A 22,999-nucleotide genomic window follows, 5' to 3' on the forward strand; every position below is an offset into this window, starting at 1 on the left:
CACGAAAATAAAATTTGTTCACCTCAATATGAGAGAAGAGGTTCTCTCTCGAATCGTAGTGTTAGAATGAAGTATAGTTAAAAGCATTAGACAATGGGTAATGTCCAATTAACATTGCATGCTGGTTCAGAGTATTTATTAATTTTAATACATAATTTTTCCGTTGGAACTGTAACGTAATATGTACCAAAACCAGTGTTTTCGTAATTATTTTATCGCAAAACCTGCTTCTCCCCACAATGGTAGCAAAGATAATGACTATTCCTAAACTTTCAGGATATTTCGAATCGTGAAATGGAAGTTGGAGTTGTTGTTTAGACTCGTAGACTTTGAGAAGCTATAGGCTGGTATGGATGATTAATCTAAAGGAGTGGTATCTGCTCAGCTGTAGTTTTTAGTTTTTGTAATCAAGATTTGATTCCAGATGGTGTAAATTTGTCAATATTGGCTGAAATTTCATATCGATGCATCCATAATTTGTTTTAATATCTGTGCCAAAAGTTGTTTTTATTTTGAATGTTATAAATCCGGAGAAACCAGTACTCACTTTATACGCAAAACTGTTTTTTCTTCTTCGTTCTATTAATTTCAGTGGCCACTGCCACCGTCCTCGTTTCGCAGTGGCCACTGAAATTAATAGAATGAAGAACAGAAAACAGTTTTGCAGATAAAGTGAGTACTAGTTTCTCTGTATTTATATATTACCGCATGTCTCTTTTCCCAATTATTAAATGTTATGATGCTTGTTTTAGGTGGAACAGGCTCTTAGAGCTAGTTTCAATAACCCTGATCGAGCAGTGGAGTATCTCCTCACAGGAATCCCAAGCATAATGTTCGATGACAATTCTCACAGTCAGGATAGAGAGTCGGAATCCTCGCTCGGTTCTCAGGCTTCGCTAACCCCTACGGGACCTGTAACTGGAACCGGAACTGGAACTGGAACTGGAACTGGTGCTTCATCTGAAGGTTAGTGAGGAGGGTTGTATGTTGTGGGTGTCTTGTGTAGTTTTAGTGGTGGCCATTACCCATACCCTTCTCAGGAAGTTGTATTTTTTGACAGGTGTCTGTCAAACCTGCCACAAAAGTATGTGGACACATGTGTACAGTCATGGACACTTCTGGGTTGTAATGATTCCATTGAAAGTTAATGGAATTGTTGTAACCCAGAAGTGTCCGTGACTGTACAAACTGTATACATTATCTTTACAGATTGTCCATACAGTTACAGTGATTCTATGGTAGTACCAAGTTGGAAATGCAGGCTCAGTCAAGACTCGAACCAAGTTTTATGGAATATTATGGAATTGCTCCCCCACTATTGAATTTTTCACATGTGAAATTGTCTTAACCAGTCATAATGCAATACACTGTGCATTCAAGGGTACACAAAACTGAAAATAATTCATTAGCTAACATGTTATTTGTTGGGCTAAGAAAGCAGTGAACCCAAGGTAAAGCTACACATCTTGAAATGCAAGTTTAAAACATCTAATTTATTAATTAACGCAGGATTGGATTTAAAGTAATTATTTTTGAGCCGGAGTGATCTAACTAAAGAACTATATACATGAGTCTACTGCTGACAGTATGAATAACTTTTTTTATATATATAGTATAAATAACTATGTAATACATTTTAATGTATACCCAACTACCATATTGCTGCAGATTTCAAAATTCGGCTAGCAACCGTGCAAAAATTTATAATGGCATGCAGGGTTGCGATGCACCTGGAAAACGGAATTTTGCAGATTGTCTGGAATGTACATGCAATTTGGAGTCTGCAAGAGAAAAAGTTGCAAAATGAAGAAGCAGTTCACTTCCACTTCTGGATTCTGTTCTTGTGATTCCATTCCCAAAAAAGATTCAGTGTAGAAACTTGTTTCTTTTGTTCTTACGATTCTCAGTCTTGTGCAAAATTATGGTCCCTTTGAATTTTTGTAATAAATTTTCACTTTTATAATACTAGATATTAGAAAGAATATCGAAGTAAAACCTGGAATCCAGATATCTGATTGATAACTAAAGTACTTTGACAGTATGCAGGCGTGGATCCATGGGGAGGGCGATAGGGGCGATCGATCACCCCTCCCAACTGCCAGGAATTTGGATATACGTATTATTATGCTTAATATTTTTGAAGACTCAAAATTTCCTTCTTTTATCACCAAGTTTAACAAACTCGAGAATATTTTTTTGAAGTTTGATGTAAATCCACTTTCGGCTCATGATAGGCTAATCGGAACTGGACCTATTTTTCAGACGTCTTATTTATATGCTAGTTATAGTAGTGGGTTAAGAAAATTATTTATTGGATTTTTATTTTTATGGTTAATAAGTTGGATCCAAACAACTCTGCAATATGCCTCAAAGTGGATCGACTCTGACACCCCTAGAAAGAATAGGGTTTTCTTTTCTTTGGTAATATGGGCCTCCCCGGTGGCACAGTGGTAGTGTCGTCGCCTTGTAATAATGGGGTCCCAGGTTCAGATCCCACTTTAAACTGTAGGTCCAGTCTCGATTAGCCTTACTGTGCATAAAGTGGACTTAAAACAACAATCCAATTTAATTTTCTTTGTTTATTCACTTTATTAATTCATATCTGTTCATTCAGTTTACTGTGACAGTGGGAGGAATTATGATAACGACAAACAATAATTGCAATTTATTCCAGCCAGAGGTCCAGGGTTCGAATCCAGGACTGGGATTTGTTCTTTGTGAGTATCCTCTCATCAGTTTCATATATCATTACTCATCCATATCGTTGCGATTAGCCAAAAGTGGCAGAAGAAAGACACTAAATAGCAAAAATCAAATGAAATTCAACCATCTATTTCAGGCCTGGAACTTTATTTTTGGAAAATTACTCTGTAATCTCTCAAGTATGGATGCTAACCTAGTTCCTGCTTATAGTAGAATGTATTGTTTGTATAAACCAGTGCAATTGAGGTCAGGTACCCGAATGAAATTTGCCCCTCCCAACTATAACTGCTGGATCCGCCACCGACAATATGATCATAATTATCAGAACGGTTGGTGAAGATGAGTTTATCGTCTTATTATTTTATAGATCTTAGTCTTGTTGGCATTTCCTATAGAATTCCTATATGCAACGAGAAATTTCTCCAGAGGGCGCCTCCCCGATGGCGCAGTGGTAGCGTCGTCGCCTTGTAATCAAGGGGTCCCGGGTTCGATACCCGGTGGAGGCACAAGTGGTTCGGATCCCACTTTAAACTGTAGGTCCAGTCCCGATTAGCCTTACTGTGCATAAAGTGGACTTAAAACACCAAATCAATCCAATCCAAATTTCTCCAGATGCTGTGTACTTATAAATGCAAAACAGCAGCATTTTCTATGACACTATAAATACACCAGAAAATGAAAAATTATGTATGGTTTATGAACTTTTTCTGTTTTTATATTATGGAGATCTGTTATGGTAAAATAATGTACCTCTGTTACCTTAGACTGAAGCCTAGATGCACGTGATTGTAGCCCCAATACATTTTATGCCGATTGTCATTTTACTTTTCGAATTTTCACATGTTCTTGTGTGTGTGTAGAATGAAATTTGCTAAGTAAAAGTTGTGAAAGTGAATATTCATAATAATTAACGGATTATATATTTAATTGAAAAACACAAGGTTGGAAAGCAAAAATCATGATGATAAACGTCTGGAAAAATTTCATTTCTGTACTGGAAAATCTGGAAATGTCAGGGAATTTCATAATCAAAAAAATCATAGCAGCCCAACCCTGTGGCATGTTTATTATTAATTATATCCAACAAAAACATATACTGTAAACGTAAACATTGTTATTATTATTTTTTAAAGAAAGGTAATGGAAATTTCCATGAGGGAACTTGAAATATTAAAATATGTGTGTATTTGAGAACTGAATTTGGAAATTCAGGTGTATCACTTGAAAAATATTCTGTCATCTTGTGTTTGCCTACCTCTGGGTGCATCCAATGGGAACAGTGTCTGCTGCATTTTCCTGAGCAATTCAATTCTACATATGTAAAACAAATGAAAAAGTAAGCCGAGGTAGACACAGATTGCCAGTTGTGAAGCTATAGAATGGTATGCCCAAGATTGATTGGGTTTGCATTTTCACTAGGTTTCAATTGTAGGAAACATGAAAACCTGTCATATCCAAGTCATTTGAAACTATTACTATTAATACAAGTTGCTAAATATTTTATTGACATATTTTTTCCCCGAGAACGTTTAATATATTGAATTAGAATGCATCACCATCAGTAAAATCATTATTATGCACAGTTTATGTAAATCCACCTTTACCTGAAGATGCCAATGGAACATTGTGAAACATATAACTTTAGTATTCTAGTGTTTTCATATGACAAAACCATATTTTTCTCAGTACCAGCTTGTTAAGAGTTGAGCATATTTCTCAATTGCATTTGTGAATGTTAATCCATATCTGGGTGTGTGAGGTGTAGCAAGTGTATATCTAGGTCTTGACTCCCTTTTATTAAGTATTATCATGATCATAATATGGGAATGAATGAATAAAAGGTCGTACTTTTGTGTAGTTTACAAATTTAGTATATATCCAGATTCCAAACAAACTATTACAATGAAATTTTTACATGAGATATAGGCATGTCAGTGTTCGCCAATAAGTTTACAGATCTTGTATTTCTATAAAGAATAAAGATATTCATGTTTCAGGGAAGTAAAAAGCCAGTAGCAAATTTATATGCTGTACATACTTGTTTTTCTGTGAAACTACTCGTAGAAGGTTCCGTTAATGATGGTGGCCACTGTCATCACTTAGGAATGTGGATGATAGAAGTGGCCACTGATAGATCCACCATGTGTATTTTTGCATGCTATGTAAGTTAACGTTATGATTTTATGAACAAAAGCAGTACAGAAACATTGGGAATGGCCTCGGAAATAATGTAGTTAATTTTCAATTTTTTTAAAAATTATTCACAGTTGAAAAATCGAAAAACGATAGGTGGTAGGCCTGGCAGTCCCCTCCAGTAAGTTAAATTAATTCTACTAAGGTCATCTGGGATACTAATTAATGAACTATTCACGTTCTTCAAGGAGCATTTTCAGTTTTACACTGGTTACCAGCAGGGAACGGATTTATACGTAGTAAAAATGTGCTAAATATGTAAGTAATTTTTAGTTATATTCCCCAAAATATGGAGTTAAATATGAACTTCAAATTGTAAAAATTACCTTTTTAATAATATAAGAGACTACATGAGCTATGTAAAATACAGTATGCTTACATTGACATTAATTGTAAATCAACAAAAAAATGTGTTTTCATTTTCTGTTTGCAAAACAATGAATAACAAAACCTTGTTGTAGGTGTTCGAACGTGAATTTCTGTTGTGTCTCTTGAGGTGGATTTATATTGACTAAAACTGCATTCAGTATCGCAATAAATAATGGCAGTGTATTTCAAATTTGTCAGTTATATGCAAAAAAAATTCACCCAACTCTTTCGGTCACGCGCGGACATGTAGTTATTGCCCAAATATGGAGTATATGTTGAGAAATGTCCTGAAATATGGAAATAATATGTAAAAATAACTAAAATATAAAAAATATCAGCCAAAACCTAATACAGAGCTACTATAAATGATTCATTCGATTTCAAAACACTATTTTCCAAAGTGTTGCGCATACAGATATGAATGATACATGAAAATAACGGTAAACTCACCAAGTTTCCCTCACATTCTACAAATGTTCTGTGTGTGCCCCTCTGGTCATACGACGCACATCCAAACGGTAGTCAAGTTCATCCATACCAACATGCCCAATCTGTTCATGTGGAAGTTTATCGTTTAGGTAGCGGGGAACATTGATGTTCCATTGGGGTGGTAGATGAAATTCCCGGAATCAGCATTGAGATGAACATCTCACATATTCCAACACACAAGAATTCTTTTCTCTGTGTACAGGCACGGTACTTGTGCTGCCAACTGGTCTGTCATGATGTAAACTTGGTGAGTGTACAGTTGTTTTCATGTACCATTCATATCTGTATGTGCAATACTTTGGAAAATACAGTGTTTTGAAATTGAATCAATCATTTATAGTAGCCTTGTATATGTATAAGTTTGGAAAATGATAATACAAAGTATAACTTATTTCATCGTGTATATAAAAATATACATTTACAAATAAATCCATTCCTTGGTTATCAGTATCAGCAAAAGTTTCATATCACTCGAGCCTTGCTGCAAACTTTCTGTCCCTGCTAAGGAGTAAACTACATGCAAGTACAGCCTTTATCATACACTTCCGATAGCCTACGGTGTAAGCGAACTCTTAAAAGACAGTGGCGTGCAGTGTGTGTGTGTGTTGCCTTCCAGAAGACCCCTTGGCTTTCCTTCGAACCCAGCCGCAGTTCCAACAGATGCGGCAGGTGATACAGCAGAACCCGCAGCTCCTCAACGCAGTCTTACAACAAATCGGCCAAACAAACCCGGCCTTACTCCAACTTATTTCACAGAATCAGGAGGCCTTTGTCCGGATGCTCAATGAGCCTGCTTCAGGTGTGTAAATTAGTTAAGGAGCATTTGTGCTAACGGTCCCAGCTCAGTAATTACGCCTAAAAGCAAACAGAGTACTTACAAGTCCAACAGAACCAAATTCGTGTTAGCATTGAGATAGTTTTCTTGTTTTGCAGTTGGATTAAGACTGAATATATGTCTAGGTGAACAATACCTGTATGTATTTGCTAAATACTGGTGTATACGTATATTTTTTGTCATTGGAAACTGGTAAGTGTATATCCAAAGCATATACAGGGTGTCCACATGAAACTCCCCTGATGAAAATTACCTTACACTTATGAGGAAACTATTCGACATAGAGCCTTGCACTTTGCGGCGGCATGTAAAGCAACTCAGTTTTTTTTTAATTGCTGAGTTATTAGCAACGGTGACGACAGCAGAAGAGAGAACACAGTGTGTGTGTGGTGTGCGGAAACGAAATCGTCAATTTCAGTCCAAAGACATTTCAGACGTGCATTTGAAAGGGAACCACCAGGTGTAAAGACAATTAAGACTTGGTATAACACATTCCAAGCCACTGGGGGTGTTCACCAACAGTCAGGTTCTAGCATAAAACACACATCTGATGAATCGGTAGAGGTGATTGGTTATGAAAGGAGCCCACCTAGAACTTTAAAAAAAAACAAACACAACAACAACAACAACTTTTTGAGTTGCTTTACATGATGCCACAAACCGTAGGGGTCTGTCAAATAGTTCCTCATAATTGTAATTTTAAATCAAAGAGGTTTCATCTGAACACCCTGTATATGAAGAGGTTTCATGAAACTTGAATGTCTTTACTCTTGCAAGACTGGCAAAACGGATCACTTGTCAAAAAGTATTATTTTTTTTCATTGTTTCACTTCACATGGCATTTCTACTTCTTCAAGGCTCTCAAATAGTCATATTGTTAGTGCTCTCACCTTTGGTGCAAGTGGTCCCAGGTTCGATTCCCGGTGGGAGCCCCTCAAATTTCACATTGACCCAGCCTTGAATGCCAGAAAACAGCAGTGATGGGACTCAATGCGCTGACCATGCATCACCCAATGAACAGCCCCTTGGCTTACCCTGGCTCTTAGAGGACTGTTTCAAGTTTAGTTTAGGAGTTCAGCTTCTAATCATGATGATGAAAATGAATAATGATTAGATTAAATGATGCAAGCATGAACTCGAACTTAGAAACTTGGTGGTAACTTCGTCTGGTTGAGTACTTTGCCACCAAGGCAGGAAAATATTATGTTGAACCATGGGTTAGTAAGATTTCCTTCACATCCCATATTACTGATACAAGTGGTTAAGATCCTGTTATTGGGTATTGGTGCAGACTCAAATCCAATGGCAATGAAGGGGTCCCATGGTGGTTCAAATTCAACTTTAAACTGTAGGTTCAATCCCGATTAACCTATCTACACGTAAAGTGGACTTAAAACACAGGGGTGCAATCACAAAAGAATTTTTCACATAGTATTAGTGCAAAATATGTGGAAACTACAAATTTGCATGCCAGAAAAGTAATGGAATGAATCAGTAAATAAAACCCAACCAATGCTTTGGAATTCCGGTTCAATGGGATGGGTATCAGCTCATTCCTAGTCCCCCCCTTCGATGGCATTTGAGGCAAATGCTGATATGGAACCTATAAAGGAAACCACTGAATTCCCCATTTGATTATACCCTGTTGTGGTTAACCCAAGAGTACAAATAAGCAGCCTTACATAAGTGAGATCATACAATCTCCATCATGTACATTTCTCTAATTACATACAAAATTTTACTGTCTGAAAGTGGCAACAATGTAGAAAGAACTACTACTACAACTACTGATTGGCCAGCGATGAGGTGGTGATCAAATGTTGCCAGAGTTCCTCATATCAAATGACTTTTTCTTCCTTCATACTTGCTATTGAGACAACTTTGAACTCCTACGTGGTACATAGTGTGTTAACTGACCAGTATTTAGCAATAAAAAGAGTTATTGTTTGCTGTGACCTTATAGGCAGCCATAAGATTACATTTCTAGTAGAATGAGAATATCTATGCACACCGTTCTTTTAACCGGTGTCTTTAAGAGACGATTAGTAGTAATCAGTAACTAGCTCTGTTGCAAGTTGCACAGTATTTTTTACTAAACAAATTGAAAATTTCATCACTACTACTTTAGTATTATTAAGTGTGTATTCCTTTAACCAAGGACAATAATACTTAACAGTAGAACAGCTAGATGTTGGATTAAAGAAGAGGCTATTTTGGACTTGTAAACGAAGTATACACTTGCATATTTTAGTGTTCATGTGTGTAGTTAGACTAGGGGCCATAAATGCTAGAATTCATAATAAAAGTGTTAATATTTAAGAAGTATTTCCATGTTTGCAATCTGTATATTATACACATATTTTGGTACAAAACCTCTTCAGCTTATTTATACTAGTACTATAATAATAAATTGATTTTATTCTACAATGTAAGGTTTTCAGATATAATAGTAATTAAATTGAGTGTAGATATTCCAATTGAACGTACGTTTACTGTAAAAAGAAAAGAACAAACAAATTGGGTAAAAATCACTCCATTCTGTTACTTTTTACGTTGTTAATACATATATTTACAGTACAAAACAACAAAGGGGTGAGATATGCTCGTGGTAAGCCAAATGTTTTAAGTTATCATACATCATGATATGCGTTCACTGTTGTAGAAAAAGATGTGTATTTGACTTTTGTGTACAAAAATACAATTTATTGTTTGACTAACCCCTTGCTTTACAGCCAGTCTTGTACTTTGCACTGGGAGGTGGTAACAAATACATGAAATCAGAGTATGTAAGAATGCTAGATTTCTTTAGTTTTGTTTGTGATGTTCGTTGTAAATAGTGTTAAATATACATGAAGGAATGCATTCAGTTACTATTTCATTCAGTTGTTTAAACTACATTTTTGGGGATTTTTCAATGCACAAAAATGTAGACCTTAACCGAATATGCAAGGGTATGCTGTACTCTGTTTGCTTTTAAACGTAATTACTCTCCTGTTAGTTTAAAAAGGTTTGAAAGAAGCTTCCTTCATTAAGTTGTGGGAAGGTGAATTATTAAGTATATTTTTAATAATAAATAAACTTTCATACAAGAAAAGATGAAGAAATTGAACATACGCAAAGAAGTTAATGTATACAGCTAGATATAAGAATATTAAATTGGAGTGTGAATTTGAAATAACAGTGTCCTTGTTTCAGCCAACAAGAATTGCATCCTTATGTGAAGTTCCAGTAAAGATTTTTCATGTGTTATAGATATGTGTGGTATTGGTAACATTGTTTAAATTTATTATTGGCATTCTTTTATCTGTAGTGCACATTGTTGAACATGCTCTCCCTTTAAGAATTGTGATGTACTGTCAACGTTGCAAGTACTGTCGCAAGAAGTTGGTCGAAGTTTGATGCAATGGACTGACTGTGAATTTGAAAAACCCATCAAATCTTGCAGTCAAGTAGCTAGCGTATATCACTACAAAATGGCCTGTTACAACTTTAATTTTAGTGTGAGAACAAAGACCTCCAAACATCGCAGTTTTTGTACTGATTTTAACCAATACAATCTCTCTGATGGGGTGTAAGGGGTGACACTTTCGCAAGACACCCCAATGTCAACCTCCCTTCCGTGTAGTACACCTTGGACTGCATTTTGAAGACTAACAATGCTCTGATACCTTGACTCACGAATGTCAATGGGACGTGTGTTTTGTGCTCTCCATTTGTGTTTGTGATTATCCCTTCACCTGTTTCATCTTATCATGCCATTCATTCTCATCTTTGCAATTAGCCAAATGTGCTAGAAACACAATGTAAAATAAATCGGTACATTCAAACTCCCTGATATACATTATATCAAAGGATATTAATTATTCAGGTATGTGGGGGAAGGTAATCTATTCAAATGAACTCTGTTAACTTTTCCATGTGGTTTTTGAACTGCCATTGATTTTCCACCTCTCTGGCATCTTCGTCAGGCATATCTGTTCATGTCAGTACATAGATGAAATGGATAGACTCCTTGGTTTTCAGAATAAATGTTCAGATGATCCTCTACTGTTTTAACTTACTTTAGCTTTCTTTACAGTATATTTTCAGTAGTGATAGGATGAAATTACTCTCTCAGTATCTGCAGACAAGTTATATTTTGCTAGGCCAATATTTCTACAAATAGCCTCTAACTTAGTGCAAAAATTTTGCCATTTATTTTATAAATATAAATTGGTATATCATGGTTTTGTTCAGTTAATGTTTAAACGTGCATTTTATTTTTGCAACATTAAGTAAAAACAAAAAACTTCCTTCATTAAAGTGTGGGAAGGTGAATTAATAGGTATATTTTAACAATAAATAAACTTTTGAGCAAGAAAAAAGTGGAACAGAAAATGATGAACATCAAGAAACAAGTTAATGTGTAAATATATGTAAGAATTAGTTACAGACATGAATAAACAATTCGGGTTCATGAAACTTGGAATTTTAGATTGGATCTGTAGAATATTGGTGATCAATGAATTTTACATCTGTCCATCCCTAGTGTGAAAACACTGGCTCCTGCCAAGAGAAATCATTTATTTAAAAATATATCTCTTATAATCTGTTTTAGTGTTTACAGATGTGTAATAAAATGAAACAAGAACCAGATTTAACATTTCCTAACATTTTCATGTTTTTGAATATTTTTATGGATTCTCATTACTTCTCCACGTTAGTGAGAACTCTATTTGACGAAGCATGTTCCCTTGAAACCATTTTTTTTTTCTAGAGTTTTGGCCATGATAGGAAATTCCATTGCTTCAAATTCAGTCCTTGCTTTTCCAAATTTACTTAATTCAGAGGTACGTCAGTATCTGAACAATGTTTTTGCTTGTTGAGCAGACTGATCATTTACTCAATGGCTTCAGTGTCTGTGATCAACCATTAGTAACACATGCACTTTTTTTTTTCATTAATAGTAAAATTATATGCAGAGTTTGTTTGGTTTCTGCTGGAATCATTCAGAATTCCATCTCGTCAACAACAAATACTTTCCCTCCAGCAATGCCATAGTCTGTGGCCTAGTCGAGAGTAGGCTGAAACTTTCCTCATGGGGCAGTGAAGCTTATTTGGATGTGAAGTAGCTGAGTGATCTCATTGCCAACTGAGTAGTGTGCTGCATCGCCTTTTTGCTCGATCGTCTAATAATTCGAATGGATGATGCGAGATGTCTTACGGAATTGACAGTGTCTTTGCTTGAGGGAGTAACACTCGAACAGGCAAACGATCAGTATGTGCTCAAAGCCCATTAACCATAATTTATTTTTAGTAGTGGGCCTTCAAATATGAATTATGAAGTGAAATTTACTCTGTTACATGTCTGACGAAGCCACCAGACGGGTGGTGAAATCGATCGAGAGAAAAATTTATGCAGAAAAATGAAAAGTAAGCTTATCAGAGTAAATTACCTATCTCCGTGTAACCGCCAAACAGATACAACATGAAGTGAAAGACAAAGTGAAATTGAAATTAAAGTGAACATAGTCATCATCTCCATGTTAAAATGTAATTTAGTTTATTTTACCAACACATAGCAATATATGTAAATGAATAGATTATTATGGGCTGAAACTGCTAGGACAGATGTTTACATCTATATTTGTACAATTACTATCACATTGAAATTATATTTGATCTTCAGCGTATCATGCTTGAGCAGGGAGGTTCGATCGAGTATGAGTGAGCGAAAGTACTCTACCACAGCATTCAGATACTGGACACACCCCACAACTCCAACTCACTCTTAACTGAATCATTTTTACAGTTTCTGATGGTGTCGTGATAATGCAGTTGCCTTGTAGTCAAGGGGTCCTAGGTTTGATACTCGGTGGTGACCAATAGCGGTTTGGCTTCCACTTCAAATGTAGGCCTATCTGTGCATTAAACCAAACAAGCTCTAGTGGACTGTATAGTCCAAATTACATTTGCAAGCCTCACAGTGACCCAGTGTTTGAGCATTTGTTGTGGTGCGGTCCCATCAAGGTGCCTACATTGTTAATGTATCCGAATACTAAGGTTACCTCATTAGAAATATCCTGAGTGGTACTGACACACTTCCCACGGACTGAGTTCTTCAGTTTTGTGAAAAGTGTGGAAGGGAACTGCATCCCCACAACCATACAGACCTAACATTAACCCACATTGTCTCCCCAGCTTAGTGGTAACCTTGTAATTCAAGAGCCCCCATGTTGGTGAAGGCACATTGCACGGTGGTTCGGATGCCACTTTAAAATGCTACGCAGAGACCCATTTAGCCTTTACTCATGCATAAAGTGAGCTTAAAAACACACTTACACTCTTTGTTTCGAAAACCAGATAAATCACTTCATGGGAAATGATTCAATACTTTGCGGGATGTTTTGAAGAGGTGATGCCAACTTCCATGGAAAAGTAGTTAGCACAGAATGCTACGATGTCAGGGCTCCCAGGTTGAAATCCCAACCTTGGCATGGGTGTTCTTTGTGAGCGTCCCTTCATCAATTTCATCATACCGACTCATCTTCACGATTAGCCAAAAGTGGCAAAAAATGAAGTAAAATACATCATATCAATCAATTACTTTGATGCCTACAAAAGTGTTTTGTACAATGATACAAAAGTGTTTTGTACAATTATTTTTCTTTTAAAGAAACGCATGTTATCAGTGCCCCTCATAATCTCGATAATCTTATCTTATTTATGGAACAGTCTATGCACCATGGTAAGTATTCAGAAATTCCTGGTTTTAGTGGCATGTGGTCATTATGGATGAATTCTCACTTTGTCAAGATGATGAACAAAATTTATAAATAATCAAGAAAGTCAACATGTGTAACTTTGGGGATTTTTTCTCATGCGAAAGCTATAGTATCATTTTTTAAACACAGAACACAGCATAGAACAAAACAGCCAAACATACTTTATATCGTATTTGCTTTTTATGTGTTCATGTACAGTCCAGATACATAAATGTATCTGCAAACCAAAGTAACGTATTACCTGCATAGGATTTATTGTAACTTATTTCTCTAGTAGTCTACGGTTATTACAAGCATAAAAACACAGTTTGTTGTTACGTTTCAGGAGAACACACGCTCCCTTCATCAGACACTTATTTTTAGTTTGATTAAAGATACAGTTATAACAATGGTTAATTTTTTTTTTAACAAATAAGAATCACTTATACAATGGATGTTGTCAATGTTACATTGTTGTAATATAGCAACTCAACTGTGGAAACAAGCAGTCTGCTTTATTTTTATTTCAGATAAAAAAAAATATCATTTTTTATTTAAAAATTATGAATCCCAAATATCATCAGGCAATTCAAAATCATCATTGCTTTGCTTTCACAGAGTTTCTTGATGTTTTTCGTTACATTAAAGTTTAAAGATGGTGGCTTACTCCACTTGTGAAAAAGAAAACTCCATAGTGGGTTACCATTTGATATTTGGGATTCATAATTTTTAAATAAAAAATAATGTGATATTGTTTTTTTATCTGCAATAAAAATAAAGGAGACTGCTTGTCCTGAAACGTCACAACAAAAAAAACTTTGTTTTTTGCTTGTAATAACCGTAGACTACAAGAGAAATAATTATTGTAACTTGTTTAATTTTTTAAATTGTTTTTCAACCAGCAAACAAATGTAAGTTTTCAGCTAATGTTTCATCACTGAGCCCTTCTCTGAGCTCACCAGAGCATAGATATCTGGGCAATTTCAATAAATATTAAGGGGCATGGTATGTAGTAAAGTTATTGTAATATTCATTACATAATGCTCATATTATACAGGGTGAGCCTAAAAGACATAAACAGTTTCAAAGCTTTACAGAAACAAGTGTGTTAATAACATGGCTGAAATGCTTACATGGTTGGAAGAGTGTGTCCTGAAATTTACATGGCTAAGTTACAAATATTCTCTGTGTGACAGATTTTGTAACATGACAGATATCAGTTCTAGTCTCCCACAGACAACCAGTTTCCTCAAATTTCTTGCTCCAATCGTAGCTAGACTGCCTTGTGGGTGGTTGTTTGCCATACCATGTTCTAAAACAACGCCGTACAAGAGAAACAGAATTTGTTCTTGCAAATTCAAGCACACAGAAAGCCTTTTCTACCTGGCTAGTGGCCATATTGCTCAACTGGCATCAAGGGTTCTCACGTGATGCTGACATTACAAAAATAAACGAAAATTGGAGGTGGTAAATTGAAGACTTTCTCTATAAAGCTATACTAAATGCTTGCTGATAAGACAAGCCGTTTTCGATTCATGAAGCATTTAATCTATTTCTTTTAGGCTCACCTTGTATTTAAGGCCAGCGGGCCTGACTTGACTTGATCATTTATAAATTATGTTTGTCATGTTGACAAACTGAGAATGCAGCCATTGTGCCCATATGCCACAAAAATTTGGATGTAATGAATAATACCATGCTGCACCAAAAATACAATACCTGCAGCTGTAAAGTTGTTTTAAAAACCCATCGTCCTCAAAAAATCACTGTGATTTTCCAAATTTGGAAAATTTAATGTTGAGAGAATTTCTTGTGGAGCACATCACAGATATCTGGACAACAGAAAAGCAAACCATACGAAGATTAACTTGAATGCTCTGGAAGGCATGATGTAATGTTTTAGAATTTGAAATATTATAGCAGTGTTATGGAAGGAGGTTGATTCAGCATACTTCCCAATGAGACACTTGATGTGGCAGGTATAGAAAATTCTGTGTGTGCACGATTTGTGGATTCTGAAAGTAACATCCACTAAAAGTTTTTTCTTATTTTGTTTCACACTGGGTAGTAATCTGACTTCAGTGAGAAACTATTTTGGTACAGTAAGCAAAGTAAGTGTAGTGTCAACAGACATTCAATTCTGAAATTATGATTCCAAGAATAACAAAAAAAAAAAAAAAACAACTATCCTCATACTATCATAGAGGGGGGAACATGTCATTGGACTTGGGGGATGGTCATTCCTGGTTGGAACCTCCCCCCCTTCCTCCAAAATTTCTTTCTGAATATGCCCGTTTGCATCCACAGGCAAAAGGTCCAGCATGGCTTCAAACATAGCTTTTGCTAGAGTATTACAAAACTAAATCAATATTTATTTTTTAACATATCCCTGGCTTGTATTATGGCACTTTCCCCACTGAGGAGGAACTTGCCATATGGGTGTAAAGGGCGTGGAATATTAAAAAAATTCTCAAAAACCTAGACATGTCAAGAAATATAAAATATTGGTGTAAATGCAAATTTGATATAACAGGCATTTTGTATCTGGAAAGAAATAACTTTTGCTCTTGCAGCCAGAGCCAACCTCCATGTTGGAGTGGTTATTGGTTATTGGTTTTCTCCTACAATGACAGTGAGTTTCAGGTTCAAATCCTGGCCTAGGTATGAGTGTTCTTTGTGAGCGACCCTTCATGAATTTCATCATACCATCACACATTCTCATCGACACGTTTAACCAAAAGTGGCGGAAATGCAATGCTAAATCAAAACCAAACTGAATAAAATCTTGCAGTTAGAGCCAGTGCTATTTCCCCTCTAAAAATATACTGTAAATACGTTACAACATTCCAGAATGGTCTGGAAATGCATTTCAAAATGCATGGGAAACCTTGAAAAGGCAGGGAGTTAACTATAATCATGTTGAAAGTAAGTTTTACTAACCTCCTTCATAGCATGAAGAACAAGGACTTTATCTTCACACTAAAATGAAGCACTAACTTAACTGCAAAACTAATTTTTAAGAGATTCTGTTAATTTTGATGCCCAATTCAATGCCACACCCTCTTGGAAACAGTGGCTGTAGAAATTAATAGAACTTCTTAAAAGCCAGTTTTGTACACAATTGGGTACTTATTTCATTATAATAATTAGCTACCACATCTTTCTTTCCAAGAAGCATTATCGAGCCTCCCTGTTGGTGTAGTGGTAGTGTTGACACATTGTAATCAAGGGGTCATGGTTTGATACCTGGTGGAGATGTGATTCAGATTCCACTTTAAACTGTAGGTCCAGTCCTGACAAGAACATTATTTTGCGTGAACATGAAAATAAGCTGTGGTGGAATCTCAATTGTAATATTAATAAGGTCCTAATTTTTTTAGGTTCAGGAACCCCTGCACCAGCCACCCAAGGAGGAGGTGCTACTCCAACCTCTGGGGGTCAAGGGCAGGCTACGGGTCAGGGTGCTGGGACCCTCTTCCCACCTGGTGTAATTCAAGTCACTCCACAAGACAAAGAGGCCATTGAGAGGGTGAGTCTATGCTGTGTTACGTAGAAATGGTATTTGCGTGAACAAGTGCATTGTTCTGAAACTAGCTTTTTTTTTATTTTAGTTTAAACATAAAATATATCAGCCAACACAAGTGGTCTCTGTAGAGCCAGATATTTTCTGGATCCAAAGCTGTGTATATAAAATGGCATTTTAGTGTTAAAATAATGAATATAAACCTAAATTTAATTTAAAAACTATCCTTATTACACAAAATTAATATTTCACTTCTAATAGCATATTTATATAATTATCCGAGTATTAAGTTTATTCCTGTGTAAAGGAGACCATTTTAGCTTCTCAAATATTTACAGCAGAATTTAACAATTCTCCGCAATTTGCATAACTCGCAGGATAATTCAGGCCTCAAAAAGTGTCACATCAGCAAATAAACCAATTTTTTTTTAGTTTATTTTGCATTTTGCAGTTCATCTCGTGACAAAACATGGTAGCAAAATGCACCTTACACCTTTCAAAATCATAAAAAAATAATATTACAATGTATTATTTCACATTTTGTGTCTGTCAAAAACTAAATATGCATGCCTCTAGGTATCTCTATTGGAAACCATTGGTTGGGTTTTATTTACTGATACAGGCTGATACTTTTCCTGCATTTCATTCTGTCATGTTGTCTGCAATATTGCTATGTGACATTTTTGCGGAGTTTAGTTATCCTGTATATTATGCAAAATTCAAAGTTGCTATTTATTTTGCACCAATAACTTCATTTTACGCAAGAGGTATTTTAATATTCAGATGTAATTTTTGAATATTTTGAAGTAAGGCATGGATAAATTGATTCTTGTAATTAGAATGCAATACTTATACACTAATATTAATATTTTAAACAACTTTTAATAGTTACAATTTTTAAGCATTGGCATATCTCTGAGAATTGATAGGAGCATCGGTTTAACCCTAGTTATAAGGTAAAATGTTTACAAGATTGAAATATAAGGTTGGAGATTGGTAGCAATGTGAGGAATGCTTTGTTGTAAAAGGTTATAGATAAAACTTTCCCAGAGATAGGTGTCTGTGTCGTGCCTTACAGACAGCCTTTTACGATAAAGCATTCCTTAGTTTACTGCCCATCTCCAACTTTTCAATCATAACCTTTTTTGTTTAAAAATAGTTCGATATAGCCGAGAACAATCCTTGAAATGGGCAGAATCATTGCAATTTGAGAGCATTCCATTTGTTAACCCTGTGACATGTGCGCAGTTTTCTGTAATACCGTGCGTTCATTTCGATCTTCAGCCGAGAGATCGGGAGAAGAGTGGCGGGCGTCGCTGACGGAGATGCCGACATGTGCGGCCTGTAATGCCTGCTTATTTTTATGGACATATGCAGACATTTATATAAATATTGCAAAAAGCGAGCACTAACCTGTGTTATAACACGCAAAAGTTATTCTGTAATTCATCCAAGTTCTGCCCTTATATACACAAATAAATACGCTTTAGAAACGATGTTAAGAGCCACAGATAATAAAACATTTTAATCATAGTTTTGACCAGTAACGTCCTGCTTAAGTTTATATCCTTGAAAGAGTTTTGTGTCGATGAGGATCGTTTGGAGGTTTCGAATGTGCAACACTGTATCAAGATTACGCTCCAGACGAAACCATTAAAAGTCAATGGTTTTCGTGAGCTTCCTTGCAATCCAAAATCTCCAAGCTCGAGTTTTTTGTTCCTTCGCGAGTAGATTAATACAGAGCTGTGAATATAGTGGCAAGCAGATGTACTGTGCGCAAGAGTGATATTCTTGGTTACTTGCCGTTACTTGTTTGTGTTATTGCAATGTGTATGTGTGTTGTGTCAGTGAGATGATTGGAATGCCAGCCGCAAGGTTCACGTTAGAACAAAGAATTTTTATGTATGACACTTACGTGAAAACAGACACTTGTCGAGACATGTGTAGGCAATTTGTACAGAAATTCCCAGGCGTTTCACCTCCACATAGAGATACAGTTAGACATCTTGTCCTTAAATTATGAGAAACTGGATCGTTAAATTTTAAAACACCTAAGCAAAGACGAAGGATTTTAACCGAAGCAAAACTCCGATGAAATTGGTGCAGCGTTAGAACGTTCTCCAAACAAACCTCTACGCCGTGTTTCACAGGAGATTGGTGTCAAAATCATCAGCACATACAGCCACTAAGCTACTAAAATTAAAACCGTACTCTTATAACACAGGTTAGTGCTCGATTTGCAATATTTAATTAAATGTCTGCATAGTCCATAAAAATAAGCGGGCATTACAGGGTGCAAATGTCAGCATCTCCGTCAGCGCCGCCCGCCAAGCTTCTCCCGATCTCTCGGCTGAAGATCGAAATGAACGCACGGTATAATTGGTTACATGGGTGAAACACGTCACCAACCCTTTAACTTTATTAAAGTAGGGATGGGAGACATTAATCAGTATTCTATCGGTATTTTTCATGTATCTTATTAATTTTAAACCAATTTTTTAAAATTCTTCTCACATGTAATCTTACTTTGTAACTCCTAATCCTGAGTTAGGTGGTAGAGCAGCTCTAGGCTGAACATCGCTCAGTAGAAAATAAAAGACTATTCTATTCTCTATTCTATGGGCCAATAGAGGCATATAAGGACATAGGTATCAGTAAAATTACCGATAATTTTACCAATCCATCTATAAATATCTTATAATTTAGTGCAAAATTCTACCATTTGCACTCATGTTTATGGATAGTCTCCATGCCCTAATTTTTAAAAAAGTAATGTAGATGTGCAGCTTTTTTTCATTGCAGTCACCTCGAAACAAACATTTATTAACTCTTTCGCTGCGAAATTCTCTGGCACACAGTATCCCTTGGCTGCGTAATTAAATTTGAAAATGTATTTTTTTATATAAAAAAATAGTTTTCACAATTACATTGCATTATATATGAGAGAGAACTTACAAAAGTCATTCCTTGCACTGTAAAACCATTCTGTAGTCCCTGGTGGTATTATATTTTGAAAAATGTTGAAATTCCCGCACCTAGATCAATGCTGTTTTGCACTCTGCTCCATGATGTTACGGAGGGCAGTACAAATTCTTCATCAGACACTACACAATCACTGTCACCACTTGAAGTCTCATAAAAACTGTCGCTATTATCGTCTCAACTTAATTCACCTGATTCTGAGTCGGCAAATAACAGTTGAGTAACATCATTATCAGACAAGTGTTGATGACTTGACGAAGCCATGTTGTTTACATTCGAACATGCATTTGAAACACATGTCAGAGCACTCAACGCTCGTATGTCAAAGCATTTGAAACACATGTCAGAGCACTCAACGCTCGTATGTCAAAGAATTCTAAACGGAGGCGAAATTAGCGACATCATACGGATAAAAACAAACCTACAAGTTCAAATAGTTCAAAATACTATCAACAGATGTCAGAAGGCTACTAAAAGCGACGTACTTCGAAAATGCAACATCCGCAGCGAGTAGAAGTATGAACTCACAATAATGCGACTTCCGCAGAGTAAGGCACCTGGCGTGCTGTGCATAAAAGCGACGACCACAGCGAAAGAGTTAAGGAGATTAATGAACCACTCAGGTTCTTCAAAGATCATTTGGAATTTTATATCTGATCAGTAGATTATCGGTATCAGCCAAATTTTCATATTGTCCCATCCCTAATTTAAAGTATGACTTACAGTGCGAACTATACTGCGCCTGTGTGATGAACGTTTATTTTTGTTCTAAGCCCCAGCTGAGCTTGGAACAAAGAAAAAGAAAGAACATTCAGCCACACAAAAGCATATATGCACAGTATAAATCAGTGTTGCAATCTTGAAATGAATGTTGATGGGTGACACAGGTGTGCGGGATGGGACAGTAGGGGTGTGTGAGATCCTTAAAATTCGGTACCAGGATCTGGGGGGAAAAAAAATTCCTGTCCCAATCCTGACTTTAGGAAATGATTTCCCTACTTTTTGGGATCCTAAACAGTCGGGAAATTCCAAATGGTCATGTTAAAAAGTGGGTAATTTTTGGGTGTTTTGCATTGTAAGTGGCTGAAACTTCTTGGAAATTGTTAGTTTTCATTCCACAAAAGCAAAAAACAATCTCTTAAGGAGAAAATATGTATAGAATTAGATATTCACAGTGTGAATATTGCAATTAAAAATTGCAAATTTTTCCCATCCTGAACATTGGGATAAAAAAAAAAAATCTCATCTTGACCAATAAAATTCTGTTCCGCACACCCCTACTGGACATCCACAAGTCTGACGGAGGGTTAAACATTTTTCTTCTTGGGTGCGACCATGATTATGCAAACAAGAAAAGTGTCTACATGAGAAGTGCAATATTTGCAGTTCATATTTACTTTTTTTTCCTTTCCAGTTAAAAGCACTTGGTTTCCCAGAACACTTGGTTGTCCAGGCTTACTTCGCGTGTGAGAAGAACGAGAATTTAGCTGCCAATTTTTTGCTGTCCCAAAACTTTGATGAGTGAAGATTTCTGTGTACATAGGGTTCATATCCACGCAAAGCACCTCTGAGGACATTGTGAGGGGGAAATTTTTTGGGGTTGGGGAGGGGTATTTGCCCCAAGACACCCATGGCTAGAAGTAAAGAATTTTTGAGATCCTGTTTTTTGGGGTCAAAAACAAAATTCTCTGTGAATATTAATCATGGAACTTTGAGTCAGTTCACAACTTTTTTTTTCGTGTGTGGGATATGCATGTGTAATTATATGAAGTTTTTTCTACAGACAAGTTGTTATGGGCAAGACAGCATAATTAACACCATAGCATTGTTGCCAGGACAATTGTTATTACAGGAATACAAGATGTGAAATGAAAATACAGATAAACTCAGTGTTGGTAAAAAGAAAAGAAAAAAAACTTCTTCAATGAATTTCTTTTTTTCCCCTCCTGACTCTGTTCTATTACAAAATATACATAAATATATATATAAAAATGCAGTTGGTTGATTGTACCATTGTAAACAGCTTACTAGCCTTAAATAAATGTGATTTTGATAACTGTTAACTTCAGTTAACCTATTGGGTATTTTTATTTGAAATAAATCTCTTGTTGTAAAATTTGTGCTTATATTAAAGGAGTAATTAATTTTTTCTGGATGCACATTTTGTTAATATTTTGGGAGTTGTTTTCCGTACATTTATAGATGAACTGGCATCACATAACTTCTTTTTACAAGTTGTAAATAATGTGGTAAGTTCAGTTCCTGTAAGCTATGTAGTGGTGGTGATGTCATCAGCACAATTCTCCAGCTGCCTTTATTTCACGGGTACCCATTGTTAAAGACTTGGTGAGACCGGAGCCACTTTATGTAGAGCTGATCTCCGTGGGTTAGCAGAGTACACTACGATGCCAGAGGTGCAGGTTTGAAGCCCAGCTGGGGCGTTATTTTTGAGTGTCCATCAATATCATCATATTATCACTCACCCTTGAGGTTGTGATTTGCCAAAAGTGATAGAAAACAAGCTCGTTCTTTCTTTCCTTCCTTCCTTCTTTCTTCCCCCCCCCCTAAAGAGAAAGAAAGAAGGAAGAAAAGAGAGAGAGATAGATGAAGTAGTTCTAAATTAGTTCATTTTAACAGATGTTAAACAATAGCATGTATTTGGTTGAAAAGCAATAATACATTAGTTTTTTCAAAAAAAAAAAAAAGGTAAAGTGTTCCCCTGTGCTTAGCACCACGCCATGAAGGCGTATAGGGGGTGTGGGGGTAACGCCCCACACTTTCTTGATCCGGTCGTGAGTGGGGGTGATGTGATCAGCATCACGCCCCTGACCGCCTTTACCCCCCAGGGTTTCCCCCAGGTACCCATGTTATTCGACGCTGGGTGGGCGCAGTTTTTTCAACTATTCCAAATTCCAATATGTACTTATATGTAGGGACTAGCGTGATGCAGGAAGTGTGTTTCGCTCGAGTGCCAAATAGTTCATACTAGATAGAGTACGGAATTGAGAACCTCACTCGAGCGAATAACGAGCAGTACACTCTCAAACAGACAAAAACAGGTGTACGCTCGAAGCCCAGTAGTACACATATAACCATAATTTGTCTGTGGTAGCGGGCCCTCAAATATGGATCGTGAGATGAAATACGCAGTGAAATTAAAAA

The 22,999-nt window shown here is 36.2% G+C and overlaps 1 protein-coding gene across 3 annotated transcripts in view; it reads left to right on the top strand.

Moving 5' to 3' along the window:
- Rad23 (UV excision repair protein Rad23) overlaps positions 1-21,905 on the top strand; it is a 37,967-nt gene extending 16,062 nt beyond the window's left edge. Inside the window, exons 5-8 of one of the 3 annotated variants that reach the window (XM_083132074.1) lie at positions 753-966; positions 6,371-6,553; positions 16,713-16,861; positions 21,252-21,905. In XM_083132074.1, coding sequence (XP_082988200.1) covers positions 753-966; positions 6,371-6,553; positions 16,713-16,861; positions 21,252-21,362 — 657 coding nt within the window. In that variant the 3' untranslated portion in view covers positions 21,363-21,905. The remainder of the gene's footprint in view (positions 1-752; positions 967-6,370; positions 6,554-16,712; positions 16,862-21,251) is intronic. The other 2 variants (XM_083132075.1, XM_083132076.1) reach the window with 2 other exon arrangements.
- The last annotated feature ends 1,094 nt before the right edge of the window (positions 21,906-22,999 follow it).

Source organism: Lepisma saccharinum, chromosome 12 (genome assembly GCF_977018435.1).
Source record: "Lepisma saccharinum chromosome 12, izLepSacc3.1, whole genome shotgun sequence".
NCBI classification, from domain to species: domain Eukaryota; kingdom Metazoa; phylum Arthropoda; class Insecta; order Zygentoma; family Lepismatidae; genus Lepisma; species Lepisma saccharinum.